Below are 23,478 nucleotides of genomic sequence, written 5' to 3' on the forward strand. Positions count from 1 at the left end.
ATCAGTGACACTGCAATTACGCTCCTCATTAATTCGGTCACAAGCCGCAGACAGTTGGTGACAGAAATATAATCAACGTGCAATTAATTGATTTCCTCAATATCAGCACGTTATTGGACGAGTTGTTAATCAATAGTGACAACAATGTGCTCAGCATGGAAGTAATTGAGAGGGCAAAACAGTTTAAATTATCTTTTAGCTGCTGAATTATTCAGTCTTCCAACATGGCTGGATGCTGATGAAGACATTTCCAGCATATTAATAAGCTGCAAAGTGGTATTTAACAGAATTATGGGATGAAGTGCCTTACATTTGGAAAAGTATTTTTATAAAAATGTCAGCACGTTGAAGGAGGGTTGTTATTATATATTGTTTTTTGGTTATTTCATTTCAATCTACCTAATGCATTAAATAATAATTATTTATCACAGCCCAAATCAAGGTTAAATGTGATAACCATGCAAAACAGGGCACAAGTACGTCAATGTTGTGCTAGCACAACTCCCACCATTTTATTACATCAGTGTATTTTAACTTGGTCTCAATCTCAAGACTACAAAAGCTCCATCAGAGGACCAGCTCCTCCCTCAACTAAGCTTATGTCATCCCCTCTTTATAAACATCTCACCAGCAGGTGCTTACAAACCGCCCGTCCTGCTCTGCCTCACTTTCCTCTCTGATCTACACACCAGCAGTCCACACGGAGACACACAGGTGTCTAACAGCATGAAGTGCCTGAACAACCGGGCCGACAGTCACCTGACCGGGCAGGTGGAGTTGGACAGCCTGGGCAACAAAGCCTGGGTGAACCAGGGCTACTGTGGCTCCCCTCTGCCCCTGCCCCGAGCTGTCAGCACCATCTACAACTCTCAGCCCCTCTTCCAGGGCTCCATGGACAGCATGTACAAACTGGACAGCCCCGGTCCATTCCCAGAGGAACCACCATCCACTGACCAAAGCCCGGTGAAGAAACGACAAGGCTGCTGCTCTTTCGTCAAAGGTAGGACGCGGAACCCATTCAGCAGTTTACAACAGTATTTCTTCTATAACAGACATCTTTGTGGTACGGAGGTAGAGCGGTCGTCTAGTAATTATAAGGGTCCTGGTTCAACTCCTGCTTCCTTCAAGTGTCCTTCAGCAAGAAACTGAACCCCCGAATCGCTCCTGATGAACATCTCATCTAACATCTTTCTTTGGTTCTGGTTCTATATTTGGTTCTGTTTGGGCCTATAAAATCAACTGATATGACCCAGTTTTTATAACGTAAAACTTCTGTGGACCATCATAACTTATGTCTTTAATCGAACATCATTTACATTATTACAACCCAGGATCAAAGTTGATAGATTGTCTGCATGGTCTTTTAAAACACTCAACTCCATAAATGATTTTGCATCATAATGACTGTAATTTGTCTGTAGGCTTCTGGGGCACAACACTGACTGAAAACACCTCAAACAACAGAGAGTTGTTTGTCAGGACCACGCTGCGTGAGTTACTGGTCTACCTGGTGTTCCTGGTGGATATATGCCTCTGTAAGTATTCTACTCTCCTATATGGAATATCCAATATAAATGTATATTCCTTGAACTTGTGGTAGTCGAAAATCCTGGTAAGTACCCCGGTTAAACGGTATGTGCACTCATTCTTAGCGCTTCTCTTACACACAGCTTAGCACGGTCTCTTATACACTTCTAAAATTTAGATACTTTAAGGAAAGTTGTGAAACCTGATTTTAACTTAATTTTACTCCTACTTTCCCAATTTTTATATATATAATGACACTTGCTGAATTAGCATGCAAGCATTAAAATGACTTCCAAATACCGTTCTCTAAAATGTATGCCTTTCACATATTAATGGTCCATAATGTAACAGCAGGGTTAAAATAAATCATTTAAATGTGTCATTAACACTAAATTCATCACAGTATATTTTCATTGAATTGAATAAAATATTTTGTTTGCTGTTCCTGTATTATTTGACCTTATTAGTAATGTTGATCAGTTGTTGTGAAGTGCTCACGGCTTTACAGGATGTTGGTGAATAGGGCATTTTGGACTGTTGATTCACCATCAAAAGCTTCCCCTCTGCTTTAATGGCAACCACAAATGCCTTACCCATCCCTCTGCCAGAAAGCCATTGTCCAGCTGAGCATTAGGAGTGAAAGGGACTTGGGTACTGCTCCCTTGCCTTTTTGCGATAAGGGCATTTGGCCTTGTCCATTGTTGCTTTGTCTGGGTTAGATTTACATTGTTTGAAGAGGCTATTTGTATCAGGACAGCGTGCTCTCTCTTCAAACACATTATGGCCTCTAATCTGGATCCATTCGACTGCAGTGACATAAACACAGACAAACAAAAAAGTCTTCAATGAGGCCTTGCGTGTCTGCTTCTGAGTTGTCTTATCTCGGAGGTTGAATAGAGCAACATTTAGAGCTGAGCCTGAGCAAAGCCAGATAGGAATCAACGATTGGCAGCTAACAATGTGATGACGTTGTCTTTCAGTAACATACGGCATGACCAGCTCGAGCACCTATTACTACACCAAAGCCATGACAGACCTGTTTGTGAATACAGGCGGTGAAAGTGGGGTTAGGTTTCAGTCCATTGGCACCATGGCCGACTTCTGGACTGTGAGTTTTCCTCCATATTCCTTTCCTCCATGTTTACAACAATGAGAATTCCCTCAGAAATGAGAACATGAAACTGCATCCTCTCTCGTTACACAAACAGTATGCTCAGGGCCCGTTGCTGGACGGCCTCTACTGGACTAAATGGTACAATAACCAGTCCCTGGACAGAGGAGAGCAGTCCTTCATCTACTATGAGAACATGCTGCTGGGAGTGCCCAGAATGAGGCAGATCAAGATCATGAACAACTCCTGCAAGGTCCACAAGGACTTCGAAGATGAGATCACGGGATGCTTCGATGTTTACAATGACAAGAAGGAGGATGACCTGAGCTTCGGTCTCATCAATGGCACCGCGTAAGCCGCTCACTGTTTTCCTTACATGGTTACTTTGGGTGTGCTGTCAGATTGGAGCACTTTAGCAAAATTGTCTTGTTTCTCTTCAGCTGGACCTACCACACAGAGAACGAAGTCAAAGGTTCCTCTCACTGGGGCTTGCTGACCTCATACAGTGGGGCGGGATACTACCGAGACCTGAGTCGAACCAAAGAGCAGAGCGCCATCATACTGGAGGAACTGGTGGACAACCTGTGGCTCGACCGAGGAACCAGAGCAGCCTTCGTCGACTTCTCCACTTACAACGCAAACATCAACATGTTCTGTGTTATCAGGTAAAGAGCACCACTCACAATAGCGACTTAACCATTGATTGATACCATTGCATTGGTCATCTTAAGATTTACCTGCTCTTTCAGGTTGGTGGTTGAATTCCCAGCGACTGGTGGAGCAATCCCTTCCTACCAGATAAGAACCGTCAAACTGATTCGCTACATCACCTACTGGGATTATTTCATCCTCGGCTGCGAGCTGGTTTTCTGTTTATTCATCCTCTACTATGTTGTGGAGGAGATTCTTGAGCTGCGAATACACAAGCTCTCCTATTTCAAAAGCATATGGAACATACTGGATATTGTTGTCATAATGGTAAGAAAATATCATCCTTATTTGATTCAAACATGTCCTTTTCTCTGATTTTGCTTTGCATCAAAGAAGTATAACTATTCTCCTTCCCAGCTTGCCATCGTTGCCATTGTCTTCAATATTTTCCGAACTGTCAAAGTGGACAACTTGCTTGGCAAACTGCTGGAACAACCTGGTATCTATGCTGATTTTGAATTTCTGGCCTTCTGGCAAACACAGTACAACAATATGAATGCAGTAAACCTGTTCTTTGCATGGATCAAGGTAAAGTACTAACATCTTTCACCCAAACACATTACCAAAGAAATGATCTGGCACAAGCATCATCCCTCAGATTGTCTGTTTTCTTTAGGTTTTCAAGTACATCAGTTTTAACAAGACCATGACTCAGCTGTCCTCCACACTGGGTCGATGTGCTAAAGATATCTTGGGCTTCGCCATAATGTTCTTCATAGTGTTCTTCGCCTATGCTCAACTTGGATATTTGCTCTTCGGGACAGAGGTTGAATCTTTCAGTACTTTCGTCAAGTGCATGTAAGAAGTGTCCAAAAACAGCAACTAGGCTCAAAATATTTGAATTGGATCATCGAGCATGAATAAATCTATCTTTTTCTTTCTTTCTGCAGCTTCACACAGTTTAGGATTATTCTCGGAGACTTCGATTACAATGCCATTGACCGTGCTAACAGAGTTCTTGGGCCAATCTACTTTGTGACCTATGTGTTCTTTGTTTTCTTTGTTTTACTGGTAAGCATCAAAAGGTAAACACAAGACGTTTGATTTTAAAACGATAAAGATGGGCGATCTCATTACCTCTTTATGTACCTGTCCCTTCAGAACATGTTTCTGGCCATCATAAATGACACATACTCTGAAGTTAAGGAGGAGCTCTCATGCCAAAAAGACGAGTTACAGTTTACTGACATCATCAAACAGGTAATACGATTCATGTAAAAATAGATATATGTTTGGATAAAGTTTTTCAAGAGTTACAAATAAAATGGATTTCTCTTTTAATTCAGAGCTATATGAAGACATTTACGAAGTTGAAACTTAAAAAAGAGAAAATATCAGATGTTCAGAAGGCGCTACAATCTGGATCTGGAGAAATTGAATTCAAGGACTTCAGAGAAACTCTGAAAGAGTAAGTGACAAAATATGAAAACAAATCCCATTTACTGAGGTTTCTTCCTGGTTTTGTTTTGGGGTGGGGGTGTGTGTGTGGGGGGGGGACGTTCTCTTTATTTGAAGCACGGGTCATAAGACAAAGGGTGAAGTAAATTTGTGATGTTGGGCTATATAAATAAAATTGACTGAACATGAGCATATGCAAACTTAAGTATAGAACGTAAGTAACCCTCACCGCTCTGATGATGTCGTAGGATGGGACATGCTGATCATGAAATTTCTGCAGCCTTTTCACGGTTTGACCATGATGGGAACCAAATTCTAGACGAAGACGAACAAAAGAGGATGAAAATCGAGCTGGAGGAAAAGAGGGTTTGTGTGATCGTCTATACAGTTTGGCTTGTTTCTTATTTAGCTTGACAAGCAATAAAAAGACATTGAATTCACAATGGTGTTTACTTTTTTTTGTCAGGATGCTCTTTGCGTTGAACTCAACCATCTTGGAATGCACTATGAAAAAGAATTACTGGAGAAGCCTCCTGTTACATCCAATGAGCAGAACCAGTCCAGTCATGCGTTTGTGGATCAGGAACAGTTTGTAAGGTGGGAATTGTTTTACACATGACCTATGAAATGTCTTGATTTCATCACAATCGAGTAAAAACTGAATTACATTTCTCTCAACATGAAAGACTGGCCAAACAGGTTCTCCAGCTTGAAAGCTCTGTGGCAGGCGTCACATCCAGGATTGAGTTGATTATGGAGAAACTGGGATTACAAGTGAAAGCTAAAGGGAATGAAATGGCAAGAAAACTCACTGGGACCAATAATGACGTGAGTATGGAAATAGATTTACATAAACCCTGTTGCGTGCATGAAATTTTATTCAAATTAGTGATTATCAGTTCATGGAGTACACTGAACGATTTATTGAAGCTATGTAACAACTGTGTTGTTGATAATGCCAAAGAGGTTGTAAAATATTATAATAGAATAGTTTTATTCTTAATTCCTATAAATACAAAATGTCTAATTGTGGATTACCCCTATCCAGAGTGATGATACTGCCTCAGATGGGAGCGTCCTGGTTTGTGTGGACAGAGGGATAAAGGCTGAGATGTCATCATGGAGACCAGCGGGTCGCACCAGCGCAACATACAATTGCCATATGTGATTAACCTCTGAGAACCAGAATTATCTGGAGGTCAGCTGACACATTAGGCTGAGCAGGTCACAGGTCAACAATGATTTGTTCTTCACTACTTTCCAATGTTAAAAGTCTGGATTCTTTATATCAGAAAACAATACTGACAGTATGACATGGCAAAATTTTGCTTCAACTGGTCTTAAATTACAGCCAATCATTTTATGGAAATATGTAAATACTGTATAAACATTTTTGAAATTCTTTGCTTACTAGGTGACCGCATTAGAGCCAATATAAAAATCTGGTTCAAGTTTAAGCTCAGATATGTAGATGGTTAAAATATATGTGGTAGATGACACCTGAATATACATTTACATATTATCAGTGTTGTGAAATATACATTTATTTCAAGAGTAGGTTAAAAAAAAGTTACGCAATATAATCCAATGTTATGCGTTGCATTTGCCACCTTATATCTGACTAAGCGATGCTGGCTTTGCTTTAGTCATTTAATGTTTATGAATGTTACCGTTCTAGTACAGTTGCTCAAAAGGCCTCTTGACTTGTTTGCACTGTGTAGTGAGATGTACTTACCAAATAATTTTCCTATTTATGTTTATATGGAGTACATTGTTTAATAATTATTGACCACCTCTGTCCACCTCCTGAGCTGCAAAAACATCATGTTGTAATAGAACAAACATGGAAAAAAATATATATTTCCATTAAATGCAAATTTCAGAATCTCCGTTTAATAATTGTTAAATACATAATTTACGGTGTCTGGTGGAATAACATCAAAATTGACAGTGAATTTATGCTTTTCTGTCAGAAGCTCTGTGTAAAGAACAATCAATTAGTGTCTAATAAATGTACTGAACAAACAGGTTCAAACGTTTCTTTATTTGAAGTCACTTAATGAGTTTTCCTGTTTTAATGGAAAATTTATTTCATCCTTTACTATTAAACATCATTTATATTGTTCAACTTATATGTATTATTGTCATAAAAGCAAATTGTCATTACATTCAATATTTTAAGCAACAAATGTATTACATGTCATAAGCGTGCAGTTCAAGCTGAAACATCACCTTCTTACTGCTGCGTTCGGAAAAAATGGCACACAAACTTAAAAATGGGGAAATCCACAATGGAAAAGAATTTAGGTTTGTAATAGAGCCTCTGTAAATAACAGAAAGTTTGAATTTACTGACACATCAATTAAGGCTTATTCATCAATCATATTGCTGAAATTCGATGATGGCATTTCTACCTACAGTATGTACATTATTTCTTAAGTTTCATGAAGATTTGTGATTAAGGTTGGTATTTACACTCTCGGCCAACATGACCCTGTTTTGTTACACAAACATCCCCCAGGTTTAACAAAGAGACAAACAGAAACATGATCTGGTTGGTCAAAAGGAAAAGGAGAGTGATCTTACAAGGAGTGTAATATACTGTACAGAATGGCACATACGCAAATTAAATCCAAATGGCAGGACATCTCCTACAAATCCTTTTGTCACAATTTGCCAGTGATTAGTTAAAAATACTTTACCTGGAATATATGGAAATATTCTGCAAATACTGAGAAAATCCAGAAAGCACTAAAGGGGCAAAAAGTGCCTGCTGCCCTGAAAAATCAATTATATATTTAGCAAACCTTCTACACTCTTAAAATAAATCTGTCCCCCATCAGTAAGCCTAAAACATTGGACAATTTGTCTTTGCATAAGTAAGTGACAAAATTATTTTGATGGTTGTAAAATGTGAAGCAAAAACCATTAGGGGCTGGTTCAGGTGCTAAGTTAAGTTCAATGTTCTTTGTAAAAACTAACAGCCATTAAAAAGCCTTAACTATAAATGAAAAGAGTTATCGAGAGGAGGGAAGAAATACGAAAGATTCATTATTTTTCCAGGAAACCAGCCCCCAGAATCAGCAGTCAGTTAACTTTACAAAGATTTTGAGTTAAGCTTTTTACAATACTTTCTTTATATACGGGGCATGTGCTAAAGCCTTTACTTTGAGATACAGGATTATAAATAATTCAAAGATAGGTTAAAATAAGGTGTAAACTATAATCCATCAAAAGTCTGAAAATAACGTCCTGATTAGTCCGATACAAAATCAGAAAAAAAAACAATTTTTTGCTTTTAGGTGTGTGATTTTCTTTGTACACAATTTACCAAAGAGATACAGCATCTCGTTTAAATCTCCTTTAAAGCCACAGTTGTTTATACAAATAGTTTCATCAAATATACTGAAAGGTAACCATCGTTCCAGGGCCTCTATTCACAAAGCATTTATCACTAAACTTCTAGCTATGAGCTGAAGCTAAGCCCAGACCAACTTCCAACAGGTTTGCTCATCTTATGGTTCAGTGCAGTTTGTGGCACAAATTCATGACCGATCACCACTGATGCCATTTTACAAACCAACCTATTTCACAAAAATGAACGTAATCAATGCATGAAGACTCGAGGGGAGTTTTGTATTCTGTTGTCTAAATTGAAAAAGAAAAATGCAGTGAAAGTATGACATGTAAATTAACGTAACGACAAGTCTTTAATAAACACTGAAATATAAAAAAAACCAAAACATATTGGCATATTGTGAATGGATATTGCTTAAGTATGATAATTAAATGTGAATTTTATAAAGTTTAAAGGTTGATTTCAATCAATGTCATGTTCCAGTGAGCAATTCATAAGGTTGTCGTGTCCTTTAACATCCACTGAGACAAAGACAGTTGGTTTGGCTTTACTTCAGAAGCCCAAGAGCACTTTTCCATAACAGAACTATGATCATATAAACCATTTTTAAAGTTCTGAGTGAAATGGACATTTAAAACATACTTGTTAAACTGTTTGTTTAGGAGCAACTATTAGCTACAAAGGCTTTGTGAATACGGCCCCTGCCCTTCTTCAAACACAGCATCAGATGAAAGAGTGCTGTGTGGTCTAAAATGGTTGACAAAATCCTCTTGGTACTACACTTATGTTAGGGCCGGCTCACTGTGTTTGGTAGCCAGCCATGCTAAAGTTGGCCAGGTTGGACATGACTTGACCAGATGGAGCTGCCGCCTGGCCTGACTGGGATCCAAAGCCTTCCACCCAGGCTGGTGACTGGGACTGCCTGCAAAGATGCCACAAATACCCAGTTAGTATTACTGGGGTCACTGCATATAAAGATTGATAAATAATCAATAAATAACTGCTCCCCAGGCTAAAAGGGAAATATACATTTTCAAGTTTTTAAGTAGAGCACGGTCAAGTCACCATCCATCACAATTCAGTGATGTTTCAATGATGGAGTTCTGGCCTGTGACAATACAATCACACAAAAAGTTAATGAATGAATTCAATACATACTACTGAATGAAACTTACTCTACTCCAAATCCTTGCTGGTTCCACGTCTGGCCGTACATGCTGTAGGAGGGAACTTGCCACCCATTGGTCACATACTGCCCGTACTGCTGCTGCTGCTGCTGCTGCTGCTGCTGCTGCTGCTGCTGCTGCTGCTGCTGTGGCTGCGGATTCCCATAGACCTGGTTCCACTGCCCCCACTGACCGTACTCAACCTTAGTAACAAACAGAGAGGAAGTGAATACATGTATTAAGTGTCCCAATAGCTCTATTCTCAATTAGGAGCAAATACTGCAAGAAAAAGACCACATTAAAAAAAGAAATGCAATTCATCCTTTTGGAAGTCTTTTAATCTTTTGTTTCACTCCAAGTCTGACCGGAGACCTTTGTTGCATGTCACTATTCCCATCTCTCACTTAATTTACTGTCATCTCTGCTAAAGTTATAAAAATGCCCATAAAAATACATATTGACGTTTACCCTACCTGCTGTGGATTCTTTGCTATGTCAGGAGATTCTTTGCCCCAGAAGCATTTCACTAGGTGTCCTTCAATGGCTGTGCCATTTACTGAAACAATGGCATGGGCAGCACTGTCATGGGAGGAAAACCTTAAAAAGGAAAAACAGCAGCTTAGAAGTTAAATTTATCAAACAGAATTACTTTCAGGCAATCCAGAAAATAAACAGCAAAAAAACTTTAAGCTAAGTGTTTTGAGGTGAAGTCAAACAGAACATCAGAAGCCCCTGACACTGAGTCAAGCACTGGCTGGCCTGTCATCGAGTCATGCAGTGTGCTTGTGTTGACATCTAGCGGCCAAATGCTGAAATGCACTGAGGCATTACCTGATGAAAGAGTATCCTTTCTCTGGGAAAACTCTGATTTCCATTATTTGACCAAACGGGGAGAAGGTCTGGCGCATCAGGTGTTCTGAAGGAATCAAACAGAAAAGAGGATAATGTGGTTAGATTTTAGGCTATTTGAGGAAAGTGTGTGGTAAGCAATAAGGCTACTAATGTAGCTTGACTGAGGACTGTGCATGTTAAGGAAGCATGACACTTGCCTGATAGCCCTGACTGGATCCCTCCACAGTACACAGTACAGTTCTGTGGACTGGACTGAGTCAGTACGTCATCGAACCTCAGCTGCTTTGACCCATCTAAAATTAAAAACAACATTTGTTAACGTTTATGCCTTCATCAAAACCAAGTCACATCTGTTATTTATTATCTATATGATAAAAGTACCTACACTCCAGTATTTGTTGTTGATAAATCCAAAGAAATGTATTAAAGTTAAGAATTAAGTAGAGTATGGTAATGTTTGGGCGTTAAGTAAAGTTCACACTACAACTTTCACAGTCGGCAGATCGCTGACGATCAGGGCATAAGTCCTGTAGTGTGAACTTGGCATTAAGGCCCTTCACACCCACACGTTTTCACTTATCCTGGCTGATTGGACCTCTGCTCTGGGCAGAACTATGCTGGGCGTCAGATGCACAAATAAAAAGGATAAAGGTGTAAGTTGTCCCACCCTGGCAGGTGGGACAACTTACACTTTTACACAGCTAACAGGAGAGGGAGGAGGACGTCAATCAAAAACAGTCTGCACACTCCCACACAATCCTGATGGTGAAGTCAGAGCGAAATCTGCCAGGTGAGATTGACTCGCCTTGAGAGTGAATCCCTTGGTGTGGGTGTGCAGGCACTTTAACACTTACTGTCCGGGACACTCTTTGGAGCTGGTGGTTTACGTGTTGCCCAGTTGGTCCTGATTTGGCGTCCTCCAAGCCACTGCCCCCCCATGTTAATGATGGAATTCTCTGCATCCTATGAATCCAGATCAAAGACAGTTACCCCTCTGGATTTGATGAATCTGTAAAGTTTACTGGCGACTTTGCTCGGTTCTCAAAATATTCATAACTGTTTGTATTATTAGTATAACTATGTAATGTGAGATGGTTCAAGATGTTGGCAACTATGATTAAATATATTTCAAATACTGTGAATGTGGTAAAGTAGGATAATAAACAGAAAATAGAAATAACCTTCAGTCTGTGTTCTTGCACTGGAGCCTTACCAGTTTGTTGTAGAAGGACACAAATCCATACCCCTTTGATTTGCCTGTCGTCATGTCCTTCACAACACGGGCATCCCTGGAGGGAAACGGAAATTAACTTCAGTGAACTTTTCAGTTTTAACGTTTCAAACTAAAAGGAACCACGCAAAACAAACTGAACTACTCTACTCTGTCCTACATAAATGAACATTAGCTATCATGACCTTGTGCTGAGAACTGATTTGTAAAATAAGTTAAAAGCAACACTTCAGAAAAAAAAAAAAAAAAAAAAAAAAAAAAGTACAAAAACATGCAGCCTACAGTACTGTTTTTAAATGACTTCAGATGAATTAATGGATCCTTGCCTAAAGCACCACTTCCTGATCATTTTTTTCAACATAATGCTACTGATTTTAATTCACAAAAGGAACAGATTAAAAGGGATTACCATGCATTTTTTTTTAAATCTGATGTTGGTGCTCTTGCTACAAATAGAAATATATAGAAAATATCAAAAGAGAAAAAAAGGAATTAAACGGCATACATGGCCTGTTAACAGATTTCTTTATTTTCCCTGGTCAATTCTTTACCACCACTATGGAGTATGGAGTTTGGGGAGCTGCAAATTTTGAGAAATTGACATTTTCAGAAATTTTTGGAAGAGGATCATTGCACTACAAACAACACTATGCAAATCAAAATGAGACAATTTAAACAAAGATTTAGAGGAATACATTGAGTGTTGGAATTTGTTAATCTAAGCTATATCATGTTAAAACATAGCATCTACAAATAAAGACATATGGAAAGAATGGAATAAATAGAGAAAAAAAACTACATCTGAGTCTCCAGAGTGCACAGTTCCTTGCTGTTAGCCTTCAAGCTCCTGTCCAATCCTATGAGCATTTCTGTAAGATAACCAAAGTGCTATTACTTCACTGAGACCCACAACTAAAAGCTGTTCAGGTTCATACACACAGCTTACACTTTACTTACCGCACCCTAAATATGCAAAAAAAAAAGGCAACAAGAGTAGGCTAAAAGTTGATACTTCAGTCATAAAAATACACAATACAAAGACTACATGTAAGTAACTGGAATAAAGCGCTTAAATGAGACTGTTAAAAGAGATTTTTTAAGAATAAAGCAATACATATGTTGGTAAAAGGTGCAGTCCATTCTGGTATTTACTTTCATGTGAAAGAGGACTTAAATGTATGTTCGTCCATCACAACTATGTTTACATGCATGGATGTAATGTCACTATTGAACATAAATTTCAAAGAATTCATCAAGATGAGGTAAAACTGAATTGGTGCTCCTAAATATTAACAATCTCTTTCGATCACTGAACATATGATGTTTAACTTGGGTTTTCACTTTGTGTTAATCATTTCCCAATATTCTTTGAGAGAGAGAGAAGGGGGCTGGACAACATGCAAGAACAGGGGGACGTTGCAGTTCATGGTCAGACTCCTCAAACCCTAGGACACCAGGGTGTCCCAGTGTTTCATGTCAAACCATTATTTTTATCCCAAAGAAAGATATTCATGTGAGATCAGACGTGGCTCGTAGATTGCTGAGAAGGTACAAAAACTTTAAGAATGTCATCCCTTGTGGACCAGTGTTTGAAATCACAATGTGCATGAACTTTTTAACATTACATTTACAGTTAAGTCACCCAATATTGTATGCATGTAAACATGGTCATAGACAGTTGTTTTAAGAGCATACCTTTACATAAGATTATTATAAAGTAACTTAATAATCCCCAAATGTAGATAAATCAATATGCTTACATTGTGGCATTTAACTTGTTGTACTGCACAGACAAAGAATTGTCCTTTGAAGTGAAAACTTACGAGATTTTCCCAAAAGGCGCAAATGCAGCCTTGACATCCTCGGTGGTGATCTCAGGGCTCAGATCTCCCACGAAAACATGGAAGTGATCTAGAATGACACAAAAGTGAAAACAAACAAAGGAAAGAAACCATTTACCATTCTCTGGTAAACATCAATTACAGAAGATTATAAAAATCAATAGGTGAAAACTTACTGGATGTGTCTTTCTTCTGGCTACTTGGAGTGGTGGCCCAGTTGACTTTGACCTCCTGAAAGAATGTTACGGAGAACCTTTAAAATTATGACAGAAAATCTGAGAAATTGATATTTTCTACACAAGGAACAAGGATCACAGGGGAATTCAAGCAGTTGAGCCGCGTAGCTTTTACACTTGGACCAGACTTGTCTTACCTTTCCTAATATCTTCCTCCCGTTCATGGCTGCAAGAGCTGCAGCAGCATCTCTGTGTTCAAAGAACTCCACGAAGCAATAGGGGTCATTGCTTGTATGCTGTATGGGACAAGGTCAAACACAAAAGTACACAAGGTTGGTTCCACTCCACTATTTGGTAGACAGATGTGGTGTAACTGCAGCTCAAATGTGTCTAGGGTCTTTGTATTCAACAGTGGAGGTATTATTCCAACTTATTAACTACTGTTAGATAATAAGTTGGACATGGTCCCCCTCCAGATGTGAAAGACAAAACCAATATTATTGGCTGCTTACCTCTGTGATCATTTTACAACTTTTGCAAGGCCCAATCTGGGTGAAAAGTTGCAGAATCAAAATCTCTGTTACATCCCTGGAGAGGTTTCCCACATACCTGCAGGGACAACAGGGGCAGATCAGTGGAAGCTGTAAACTGTGGTGGTTAACTCAAGGTAACGACGAGGCTATGCAGGTGACGGCATTGCTTGTTCTGTACAGACTGACGCACATACAGCTGGTTACAGTTTTACCCACGTTGGGCTCCTGATGAGACGTGTGTATTAACGTTAACGGTGCCATGCTTGGCATTCAAGCTAGCCCAACGTGTGTGTCGGATAACGGGACAGTGGCCGCCGTTAACTCTTCGTATCGTCTCTGTTTAACTCATGTTAAATGACCCACGCTGGTGAACCGTGACACGGGGTCGTGTGGCGCTATTCGCCCGGGCTGTGGACGCTGGACAGCGGGTAGCGTTAGCCACGTTAGCCGCCGGTGCCCCGACGCTAGCGGAGCTAAGCACCGTACAAACACTGCAGTCGGACAGCTGGCATCACTTACAGGGTCTTGGGGTAGCTTTCGTCGTCCATGACCGAAGCCAACAGCTAACTCTGACCGATTCAGGTGAACCCGGTTAATTAACTAGTAACAACAACGAGCTAACTAGCTTAGAAGCTAGCTAACCGGGCTCTGGGGTGTACGTCACGCTGGGAGCCAGAGAGAGTACGTGCGCGTCCGTGTGCGTGCGTGCGTGTGCGTGGGTCGGTGTGAAAAGAAAAGCCCCGGTGAGCTGAGGTCAGAGTGAGGTAACGCATAGACACCATGTCCACAGGTTTAACCCGGCTTTAGCATCGGAGATAATGGATTACTTAAACCCAGCCTTTGTTCCTGGGTGTGATTAGTACATTAATGGCCACGAAAGCTGAAACAGCGAAAGAATAAAGCGCTTAATGTGTCATAAAAGGCAACGCCTGGAAGTGATTTGCTGCCAGAGGCTTTTATTTTGAAGTAGAAGTCCGGGGTGCGCTTGTTTTGATCACCGGCGTCCGACGGACAATAGAAGAGTCTCGAACCGCGGAGACCTTTCTGGACCTCTCGGCCTATATACAGTCTGAGCTCAGGAGGCCGACAGGGGAGCCTTTTGAATTACTCATAAGATAAGATAAGATAAGATAAGATAATTTGCAGACTTACAACAGCATAGAGTAAAGTGCACACAAGAGACATAGTAGAAGAAGACAAGCTAAAAATGAAAAATAAAAATAAAATAAAACAAGTATTATAAATAAGCAATAAAAAAAAAAACAGTAGAAAAAACAACAATAACTGAAATATTATATTTACAGACAGAGAAAAAAACAACAACTATTTTAACTATTATTGCACAGTGTAATGTGTAATGTAAATAAAAATAAAATAAAACAAGTATTATAAATAAGCAATAAAAAAAAAAAACAGTAGAAAAAACAACAATAACTGAAATATATTTACAGACAGAGAAAAAAGCAACAACTATTTTAACTATTTAACTATTATTGCACAGTGTAATGTGTAATGTATTGCACAGGTTTTTATTGTCATTCATGTTTGATTAACACATTCTGCCTCATAGCACTGTGTTTCAGACTGAACAAATGTGCATTACAATTATTAGTACTGTGAGTATTGACTCAATTGGAGTTAAAAACACATAGTGTGTAATAGTATGTAATGTGTGTAATAGTATATGTGAAAAATATGCCCCTGAATCACGAGACTGTTGAATTAAAGGAAACATTGCTCTGAAAGCGTTGCTGTCTGCCACAATGTATTCAAATACCAGCACTGGGGGGCGCCAAAGACAAGGACTTTAAAACTCTTTAATTAGTTTATGACAGGTGTTTTTATTTCGAGGTTAATTTATTTAAAGGTCAACAAGAAATATTTCTCAAGTTTCGTTGAATTGAGTTTTTACAGAGTTTTTGTTAGTGGCTGCGATTTGTGTCGAGCAACACTGAGGTCTTTACCTAAGAAAAGCCACTTCTTAACGACCACCAGCCACCAGCTTACCACATACATATCCATTCAGAGGTAGAAGTCAGATATATGACCCTAGGTCATTGCATGCTCATATTCTGGAAACATCTAAATCATCACTGAATGAAGAATCTGACAGTCATTAGTCAGTGTGATTTATCGCTGTATTAATGAGTCCACTGACTAAAGGCTTCAGTTATTGTGGCTCTTAAAACTAGCACAATGAAGTGCTGTCTGGACATGTTTTTCCTCAGTAACAAAAATCACTTCATTTTAATCTCCTTTATTGTGTCGCTATTGATAATAACCCTTTATTATTCCTATTGGCTATTTGTTATTGTCAATCTTCTAACTATTTTCAAAGTGTCCACACATACAGACATCAGTCGTCTTCTACTCTGTCTCTGTCTCTCTAAACATCCATGCTGTGATTTCACACAGACTTCAGCCGAGAGCCGTGTTTTGACATTTACTAGTATTCCCCTGTATCTAGTAGTCCTGTGATGAAGGGAGATCTGTCACTAGAGGTGTCACTGCATGTGCCCACACTGTAGCACACCACCACCACCACCACCACCACCACCACCACCACCACCACCGGTACGTGGGCTTCACTGTGTCCCAGATTATATGGCAAACCCAGACTGAGTTTCCTTGGAAGGGATTTATCATGTGGGAGTCTGAATACATCTATTTGGGGGAAACCTTTTTGTTGTTATATAAAAAAAAAAAGAAGAAAAGCTGAGGGATTCCCATGTCTATAATACACATAATATTGCACTGAAAGGGGCTGCAGAGGTCCCAATAATAATTCTTAATAATAATAATAAAATTAATAATATTTTTTTTGTTGTATAGTATGTGTATTTATTGTCTGTGTAGCTGTATAGTATGTGTATTTATTGTCTGTGTAGTTGTATAGTATGTGTATTTATTGTCTGTGTAGTTGTATAGTATGTGTATTTATTGTGTAGTTGTATAGTATGTGTATTTATTGTCTGTGTAGTTGTATAGTATGTGTATTTATTGTCTGTGTAGTTGTATAGTATGTGTATTTATTGTCTGTGTAGTTGTATAGTATGTGTATTTATTGTCTGTGTAGTTGTATAGTATGTGTATTTATTGTCTGTGTAGTTGTATGGTATGTGTATTTTGTATAGTATGTGTATTTATTGTCTGTGTAGTTGTATAGTATAGTATGTGTATTTATTGTCTGTGTAGTTGTATAATATGTGTATTTATTGTCTAGTTGTATAGTTGTATAGTATGTGTATTTATTGTCTGTGTAGTTGTATTGTATTTATTGTCTGTGTATGTGTATTTATTGTCTGTGTAGTTGTATAGTTGTATGTGTATTTGTCTGTGTAGTTGTATAGTATGTGTATTTATTGTCTGTGTAGTTGTATAGTATGTGTATTTATTGTCTGTGTAGTTGTATAGTATGTGTATTTATTGTCTGTGTAGTTGTATAGTATGTGTATTTATTGTCTGTCTAGTTGTATAGTATGTGTATTTATTGTCTGTGTAGTTGTATAGTATGTGTATTTATTGTCTGTGTAGTTGTATAGTATGTGTATTTATTGTCTGTGTAGTTGTATAGTATGTGTATTTATTGTCTGTGTAGTTGTATAGTATGTGTATTTATTGTCTGTGTAGTTGTATAGTATGTGTATTTATTGTCTGTGTAGTTGTATAGTATGTGTATTTATTGTCTGTGTAGTTGTATAGTATGTGTATTTATTGTCTGTGTAGTTGTATAGTATGTGTATTTATTGTCTGTGTAGTTGTATAGTATGTGTATTTATTGTCTGTGTAGTTGTATAGTATGTGTATTTATTGTCTGTGTAGTTGTATAGTATAATATGTGTATTTATTGTCTGTGTCTGTGTAGTTGAGCTGCTGCAGTTGTATAGTATTGAATTTCCCCATGGGGATCAATAAAGGAATATAATAATAATAATAATATTTCTGGGGTGAAATGACCGTCATGATTGGAGCACTTTCTTCAAAAATAAACCCCACTACTAACTGTATCGCAGCCCAGAGGTGTGCTGTGTGTCTATGTGTGTCTATGTGTGTCTATGTGTTGGGGGTCTGCCACAGTATCCAGCTCTGTCCGCCTCCGACATTAACCCGGCGGCTATTTCGAGAAACTTCCAGCCCACTTTTCCACGTCACTTGGAGGAATCTTTAAAGCGTCCGTCGCCTGTGTAACATGTTCCAGTACTCGACGGCCGGCAACATGAACGGCATGAAGACGCAGTCGCCGACGCAGACCACGGCCAACAATGACAGCGACCCTCTTCCCCTCGGATGGGAAGTCAAAATCGACCCTCAGACCGGATGGCCCTTCTTTGTGGATCACAACAACCGCACGACCACCTGGAATGACCCCCGACACGACGCCAGAAAGGTAACGGAGGAGGTTGTCCTGTCCGTCTCTGGTGTCTGGTACTTTGTTTCCTCCGTGGGTTTGTCCATCTCTGTCATGTCTTCATGTTGTTGACTGCAGGCCTCGTCAGACTCCGTCGCCTCCCCCTCACAGACAGCTCATAATCCTATTATAACAAGTGATCAACCCCGTTATGTCCCCGTGTCATCATCTAACACTATTATTACCCGGTGACTCACCATGCGGTATGGAAAACACTACCTTTGATGAGCTTCCAGCTATTTCAAAACATTTCTTTCACGGCGGATAACACATCATATAATCATATTCAACTTTTTTACCCTTACAAGGATTGTAAGCTGGTGCTGTTCACTTCAGGGTTGAAGAGTAAACTGTGTGACAGAGGCGCTCAGCTGTGTTTGATCCATGTGGTGGAAACATACAGGTCTGCAGAGAAAACCCCTTGGGCTCAAGTTAACCTGACAGGCGGCCAGTTGCTAATCTCTCGTCTCAGAGAGAGAGAGAGAGAGAGAGAGAGAGAGAGAGAGACAGTGTTGTCCAAAGTTAGTGTCATGAAGAATCTGCTAGAAAGACACAGCTGTCAGGGGATAAAATTGGTGCAATGGTGCTGGCATGGTGTGCAGTGTCCCAAACAGAAATGGCAGAGGGCAAAGGGTCGTTCACAGCTCCTTCATAACTTTTGTCTTAGAGTGAAGATGACACTGGTTTACATATAAATGCAGTTTTCTGTTCTGTGGGCTTTTTTTTCTGTTAGTAGAAGGGCTAGGGTCACTTTTCAGATGTATCATTGACAGAGTGCTGAGTTACCAGAAGACTTGTTGCTCCACAGCTGTCATTTACAGGTGTTTATTCACTTAGTACACTATTAGAACAATAACAAAAATAATACCTTTTTTTTTTTTATTTGGCTCTTAGAAATGTACATTATTCCTGATGAGTCTCATTGTCTGACATCCAGCGGCCTGTTGATAGTGCCATTGTTTAGGGAGCGATTATGCTATTTTTAATTCCAGCGATTATATTTCTGCGATAGTAAGTCCCCTTGCTTTCAGTGTGAATATGAGTTTCGTATTCATACAAATGTATTCTGGTATTATTTACACTCTATGCCATGAAACCAGAGCAGCACAGGTCTGGTTAAATTAGACTGCCGCTAGTAAGAAATTCCCTGTGCCCTAATGATGTTTAGCTATAAACATGTTAGTTTAGATATTGAGCCAAACTATTGTGAGCGGGATTATTCAGCCAGGTGAACGATGTCCCTCTTATTGTGGAACAACATTTCACAAACAAACACAGCAATTGTCTGACTGGAAGTGAGCGTAAGTCTGTGTTAATCAGAGGTTCATTTCATCAAATACTCAATAGAGGCGATACATTTGGCATCCCCCTGTGTCGCATTTTAACCTATGACCTTTGCAGTCATCTCGGGTCTGAGAGAGCTTCCCTATCAAAGATACCATTCGGTTGTATGTATTAATATGTCTGTAATAAGTTTTTGCAGCCAAATGTATAGCTGCACTTATTCAGATAGGAATGTTAATATTATGAAGGTCCTCTTGTACAGAGTTTTGTGGAGAAAACGAGCAAGTGCCAATACCATTCACTAGATAAAAGTAATGTAATTTATTTCACTCAACTGTAAGCAAGAAGAAATTGCTCAAAATAATCCAATCTCCTGTAAAAAGATTTGATCATAATTGTTATAGGTTTAGGGAACATAATGTCAGACAAACTAGTGTTAACTATAAACGACTATGCTCACTGACAAGCTCTTAACATATTCATGGTTAAATTGTTTAATAACTTTAAAAAAAGTAAAGAAACCAACGTTATTGTCGCCTTAAAATGTTTTTAGGTATTTTAGAGTAGTTTTATTTAGTGGTTTTCCTTTGCTGGATCATGTATTATAAATGATAACATGATAAATGATATACTGTTGGCCGTGTTTCAGGTCAGAGAGGTGTCAGCAAATGGACCCAACATACCACCAGAACCAAGCCCTCAGGAGTTACAGAAAACCTTTGTGAGAGAGATGAAGCACCCCATTCTGCGCCCAGGTTACGTTCCTATCCCTGTCTTCCACGAGGGCGCAGAACTGAGGCAGCAGCAGCATCCATGTTATTCCTACATCCAGCCAACCACTGCACAGAATATCCGGTCAGACGGGCGGACACCCTCTCCGACGCCAGGGCTCCACTGCAGCTCCAGATCCCCTTTACACGGTTCTTCAGAAAGCTGCTCCCCTGAGCCTGGAATGGCCAGCTCGCCTGTTTCACAAACGGCAGAGGTTGGTTTTGAGTTTTCATGCTGCAAGACTTTTTTAATTTGTATGCAAAATAAATGACCAAATACGTAATCTTCGCTGTTTCAACTTGCTACGTTTTCAAGGTTTACACTGCCCCGCATCACCAACCCCCACGGCCCAGCAGCACTGGTCTTCAAGCAGGTTACATCCCCATCCCGGTGATCCATGAGGGTGGAGGAGGCCAAACACAAACGCAGGCTCAGTTGAATCCCTCTGTCTACTCTCAGCGCGTCCCCTACTCAGAGCACCAGCAGCCCTTCTATCGCCTTCAGACCGACGAATGGCCTGGCTACTCTGCAGCGATGCAGCCTCCCCGGGAAAGAGCCTCTCCGATACTGACTCCCCAGCATCGCGATGCTACTTCTATTCACCTCCAACCTCACATTAGAAGCCAGTCACCTATTGTAACGCAGGTGCTGGGAGAAAGACCACAGGTAATTCTTTTGTGTGTTTTCACTTGGATTTTTCCTTACGTTAAAAAAAAACCCGTTAGATTTTCTTGTCAATATGTGTTGACCTAGATTGTGACGACTGCTTTTTAACTTCTAAGGCACAGCAGCATGTCCTCACAAGAGACCCGCCCCAGAAAATGGAGCAGGAACAACAAGGCACTCAGCAGAAACCTGAGAACACGCAGCTCCCCCAGCCGTTGCACACGGAAGCTGACTTCCAGAAGCCTCAACAACCTCAACAGTTCCAGCAGCCTCCGCCTCAGCAACCTCAACAGTTTCAGCAGCCACAACAGTTTCAGCAGCCGCAACAGTTTCAGCAGCCGCAACAGTTTCAGCAGCCCCAACAGTTTCAGCAGCCACAACAGTATCAGCAGCCCCAACAGTTTCAGCACGCACCACCTCAGACATCTCCACAACCTCAGCATCCCGAACAGCTGATGCAATCGCAGCAACAGTTCCAGCAGCCCAAGAAACCGGAACAACCACAACAACATACTGCAGATATCACAGTTCAAATACCTCCAAAACCTGAGGCCCAGGACACGGCAGCTGTTCCCCCAGAGGTCCCACCTGTCAAGGTTGAGCCGGAACAGGCCGCCCAGTGCCCAGTCCACCCGGGCTTGGCTAAGGTACAGCAGATAGTCGGACGGGTCGCTAAACTGGAGCAGGACGTGAAATGTTTTGATGGAAAGAAGTATGGTAAGAAATACTTGTTACTGGAGGAGCTGCTGACCAAAGAGCTCTTAGCACTGGACTCGGTGGACCCAGAGGGTCGTGTAGATGTACGGCAGGCGAGACGGGATGGAGTCCGTCGTGTTCAGAACATACTGGAAGAACTGGAGCAAATGGAGGAGCGGCCAGCCAGGCCTGCAAGCGAGACGGGGATGGAGGGAGACAACCTGACACAGAAAGGAGAGCCCAGAATGTTCACCAAGGAAAATGTTGAGCTGGCAAAGGAGATATCATAATGACTTCACACTTCATAATCAAGAGGGGAGCAGGATAACCTGCTATATATTTGATAGTGAACGAGCGTGATCCTCCTCCTCTATCTACAGCATTTGTGGAAGTTGCATGCATTGATTAACAGTGTTGGTATTTCCTGCCATTCAGCACATACTTGATGATAGCTCAGTGCAATCATGTTTTTCAAGCCAATGTTGTTGCCGTCTATGTTGTGCCACATCTTCATACTAAGACAGCTGTCATGATCAAGATGTTGTCAACAATTTCTAGTAAAGTTTAAGTTTCAATAAGAGGCCTTTATTAAATAAATGGGAAGAAAAGCGGGGGTATTTTCTTAAGAAATGCTATGTGTGTTTGCCTTTCGTCTTGATCAAATATTGTACGGAGCTTTCCTTAATCCAGTCAGCAAATCAGTCAGTGCACAAGCGCAAAAGTAGGGGCTTTAAAGCAGAAATCACTGCAAAACTCAGTCAACAGAAAAGCATTTCCCCCTTTATAGCCACATGGCCATGTTGGAGCTGCTTTGTCACAGAACACAGTGAATATGTTTGTTAGCTGCTGCTTTTTGGTGCATTACTGATTTTGCTGTCTTTGCACTTTGCCATCATTGAAATGTATTATGCTGAAACATCAGCAGCACTTCATTTGAATTATATAAGTTACACAAGTTTTGATTGATGTGTTTGAGTGTTTGTATGTGCATTGGTTTACTTGTTATTTCAAACACTATATCAGTATTTATATCATATAGTATTTTGGTACATTTATGAATGTGTAATGACAAATGGAGGTGAGATGTTGATCTTACTTGAGATGTCAGACAATCAGCACTTGGTGCTAATGATGAATCACAGTTTAAGGTTGTCAGAATGTATAACTACCACAGCCACAATCTGTATAACACTAACAAAAAAAATGCCAAATGTGAGAAGTTGCCCAATTCTTAAAGAGATGCAGTGCAAGAAAACTTCTATCTGTCATTTCAAACGGTTTGAAATTATTTTTAAGATTACACTAGTTGTTTGCGTATTAATTTGTCACTATGATACGATCATAAGCCATTTGTGAGGTATGGTCACTGCCTAACACACCTTTACAAATTATGGATTGTGGTGTAGTGTTAATCACTGTTTATGAGTAGCAGACTAAAGCATTGTTTAAAGCAAGTCACATTGGTTTGAAAATAAAATGTATTTGACATGGATTTTGACTTATAATTGTGTTCCCACAGACCAGGTCAGTCTGAGAATTGACTTGAGGATATGAAGATGTGTCCCCGACAGTACTCAGCTGAACTTAAGTCTTAGTTTACGTAAAGTAAGTCACTTAAACCAGGTTTAGTTTTCCACTCAAAAGTTTTCTTTGGTCAGTTTAACAGCTATGTCTGATGTCAGCTGCTCCAAGCCTTTTCCTTCAGAGGCCCACTGAGTCATAACTGTAAAATAATTGGCCCCTTATTCC

At 40.0% G+C, this 23,478-nt stretch overlaps 3 protein-coding genes across 4 annotated transcripts; 2 read left to right on the forward strand and 1 right to left on the reverse strand.

The window, feature by feature from the left end:
* The first annotated feature begins 726 nt into the window (after positions 1–726).
* On the forward strand, positions 727–5,915 carry pkd2l1 (polycystic kidney disease 2-like 1). Its single transcript, XM_054600786.1, has 15 exons — positions 727–1,000; positions 1,422–1,535; positions 2,508–2,635; positions 2,736–2,989; positions 3,079–3,303; positions 3,388–3,616; positions 3,707–3,877; positions 3,966–4,147; positions 4,240–4,360; positions 4,451–4,549; positions 4,636–4,757; positions 4,996–5,113; positions 5,214–5,344; positions 5,434–5,545; positions 5,796–5,915. Exons 1-15 carry the CDS (start codon positions 727–729, stop codon positions 5,913–5,915), a joined length of 2,400 nt encoding a protein of 799 aa, XP_054456761.1.
* Positions 5,916–6,735: 820 nt separating this feature from the next.
* tial1 (TIA1 cytotoxic granule-associated RNA binding protein-like 1) lies at positions 6,736–14,813 on the reverse strand. 2 transcript variants are annotated; one of them, XM_054600193.1, is made up of 12 exons: positions 14,424–14,813; positions 13,884–13,980; positions 13,569–13,667; positions 13,372–13,426; positions 13,178–13,265; positions 11,337–11,412; positions 10,978–11,086; positions 10,321–10,416; positions 10,103–10,187; positions 9,745–9,868; positions 9,281–9,474; positions 6,736–9,027 (listed from the first exon to the last, which is right to left on the reverse strand). In XM_054600193.1, the coding sequence occupies exons 1-12, from the start codon at positions 14,450–14,452 to the stop codon at positions 8,904–8,906; spliced, it is 1,176 nt and encodes a 391-aa protein (XP_054456168.1). In that variant the 5' UTR covers positions 14,453–14,813; the 3' UTR covers positions 6,736–8,903. The 2 variants fall into 2 exon arrangements, with proteins under 2 accessions (XP_054456168.1, XP_054456169.1); XM_054600194.1 differs by lacking the exons at positions 13,178–13,265; positions 13,372–13,426; positions 13,569–13,667; positions 13,884–13,980; positions 14,424–14,813 and adding an exon at positions 11,860–12,174 and having other exon boundaries at positions 6,737–9,027.
* Positions 14,814–18,070: 3,257 nt separating this feature from the next.
* Positions 18,071–23,338, forward strand: bag3 (BCL2 associated athanogene 3). The gene is made up of 4 exons (XM_054600451.1): positions 18,071–18,291; positions 20,246–20,581; positions 20,683–21,033; positions 21,150–23,338. Exons 1-4 carry the CDS (start codon positions 18,094–18,096, stop codon positions 22,017–22,019), a joined length of 1,755 nt encoding a protein of 584 aa, XP_054456426.1. The 5' UTR covers positions 18,071–18,093; the 3' UTR covers positions 22,020–23,338.
* The last annotated feature ends 140 nt before the right edge of the window (positions 23,339–23,478 follow it).

This window comes from Anoplopoma fimbria, chromosome 6 (genome assembly GCF_027596085.1).
Source record: "Anoplopoma fimbria isolate UVic2021 breed Golden Eagle Sablefish chromosome 6, Afim_UVic_2022, whole genome shotgun sequence".
Classification (NCBI taxonomy): domain Eukaryota; kingdom Metazoa; phylum Chordata; class Actinopteri; order Perciformes; family Anoplopomatidae; genus Anoplopoma; species Anoplopoma fimbria.

Bases quoted from the DNA above. Each gene is read 5' to 3' on its own strand.
- pkd2l1 (XM_054600786.1), top strand. From the start codon at position 727: ATGAAGTGCCTGAACAACCGGGCCGACAGTCACCTGACCGGGCAGGTG. The intron at 1,536-2,507 runs GTAAGTATTCTA...GTTGTCTTTCAG, and splicing joins CCTGGTGGATATATGCCTCT to TAACATACGGCATGACCAGC. The intron at 4,148-4,239 runs GTAAGAAGTGTC...TTCTTTCTGCAG, and splicing joins AGTACTTTCGTCAAGTGCAT to CTTCACACAGTTTAGGATTA.
- tial1 (XM_054600193.1), bottom strand. From the start codon at position 14,452: ATGGACGACGAAAGCTACCCCAAGACCCT. The intron at 13,668-13,883 runs GTAAGCAGCCAA...TGTCCCATACAG, and splicing joins GTTGTAAAATGATCACAGAG to CATACAAGCAATGACCCCTA. The intron at 10,417-10,977 runs GTAAGTGTTAAA...TTTTAATTTTAG, and splicing joins TCCAAAGAGTGTCCCGGACA to ATGGGTCAAAGCAGCTGAGG.
- bag3 (XM_054600451.1), top strand. From the start codon at position 18,094: ATGTTCCAGTACTCGACGGCCGGCAACATGAACGGCATGAAGACGCAG. The intron at 20,582-20,682 runs GTTGGTTTTGAG...TACGTTTTCAAG, and splicing joins CTGTTTCACAAACGGCAGAG to GTTTACACTGCCCCGCATCA. The intron at 21,034-21,149 runs GTAATTCTTTTG...TTAACTTCTAAG, and splicing joins TGCTGGGAGAAAGACCACAG to GCACAGCAGCATGTCCTCAC.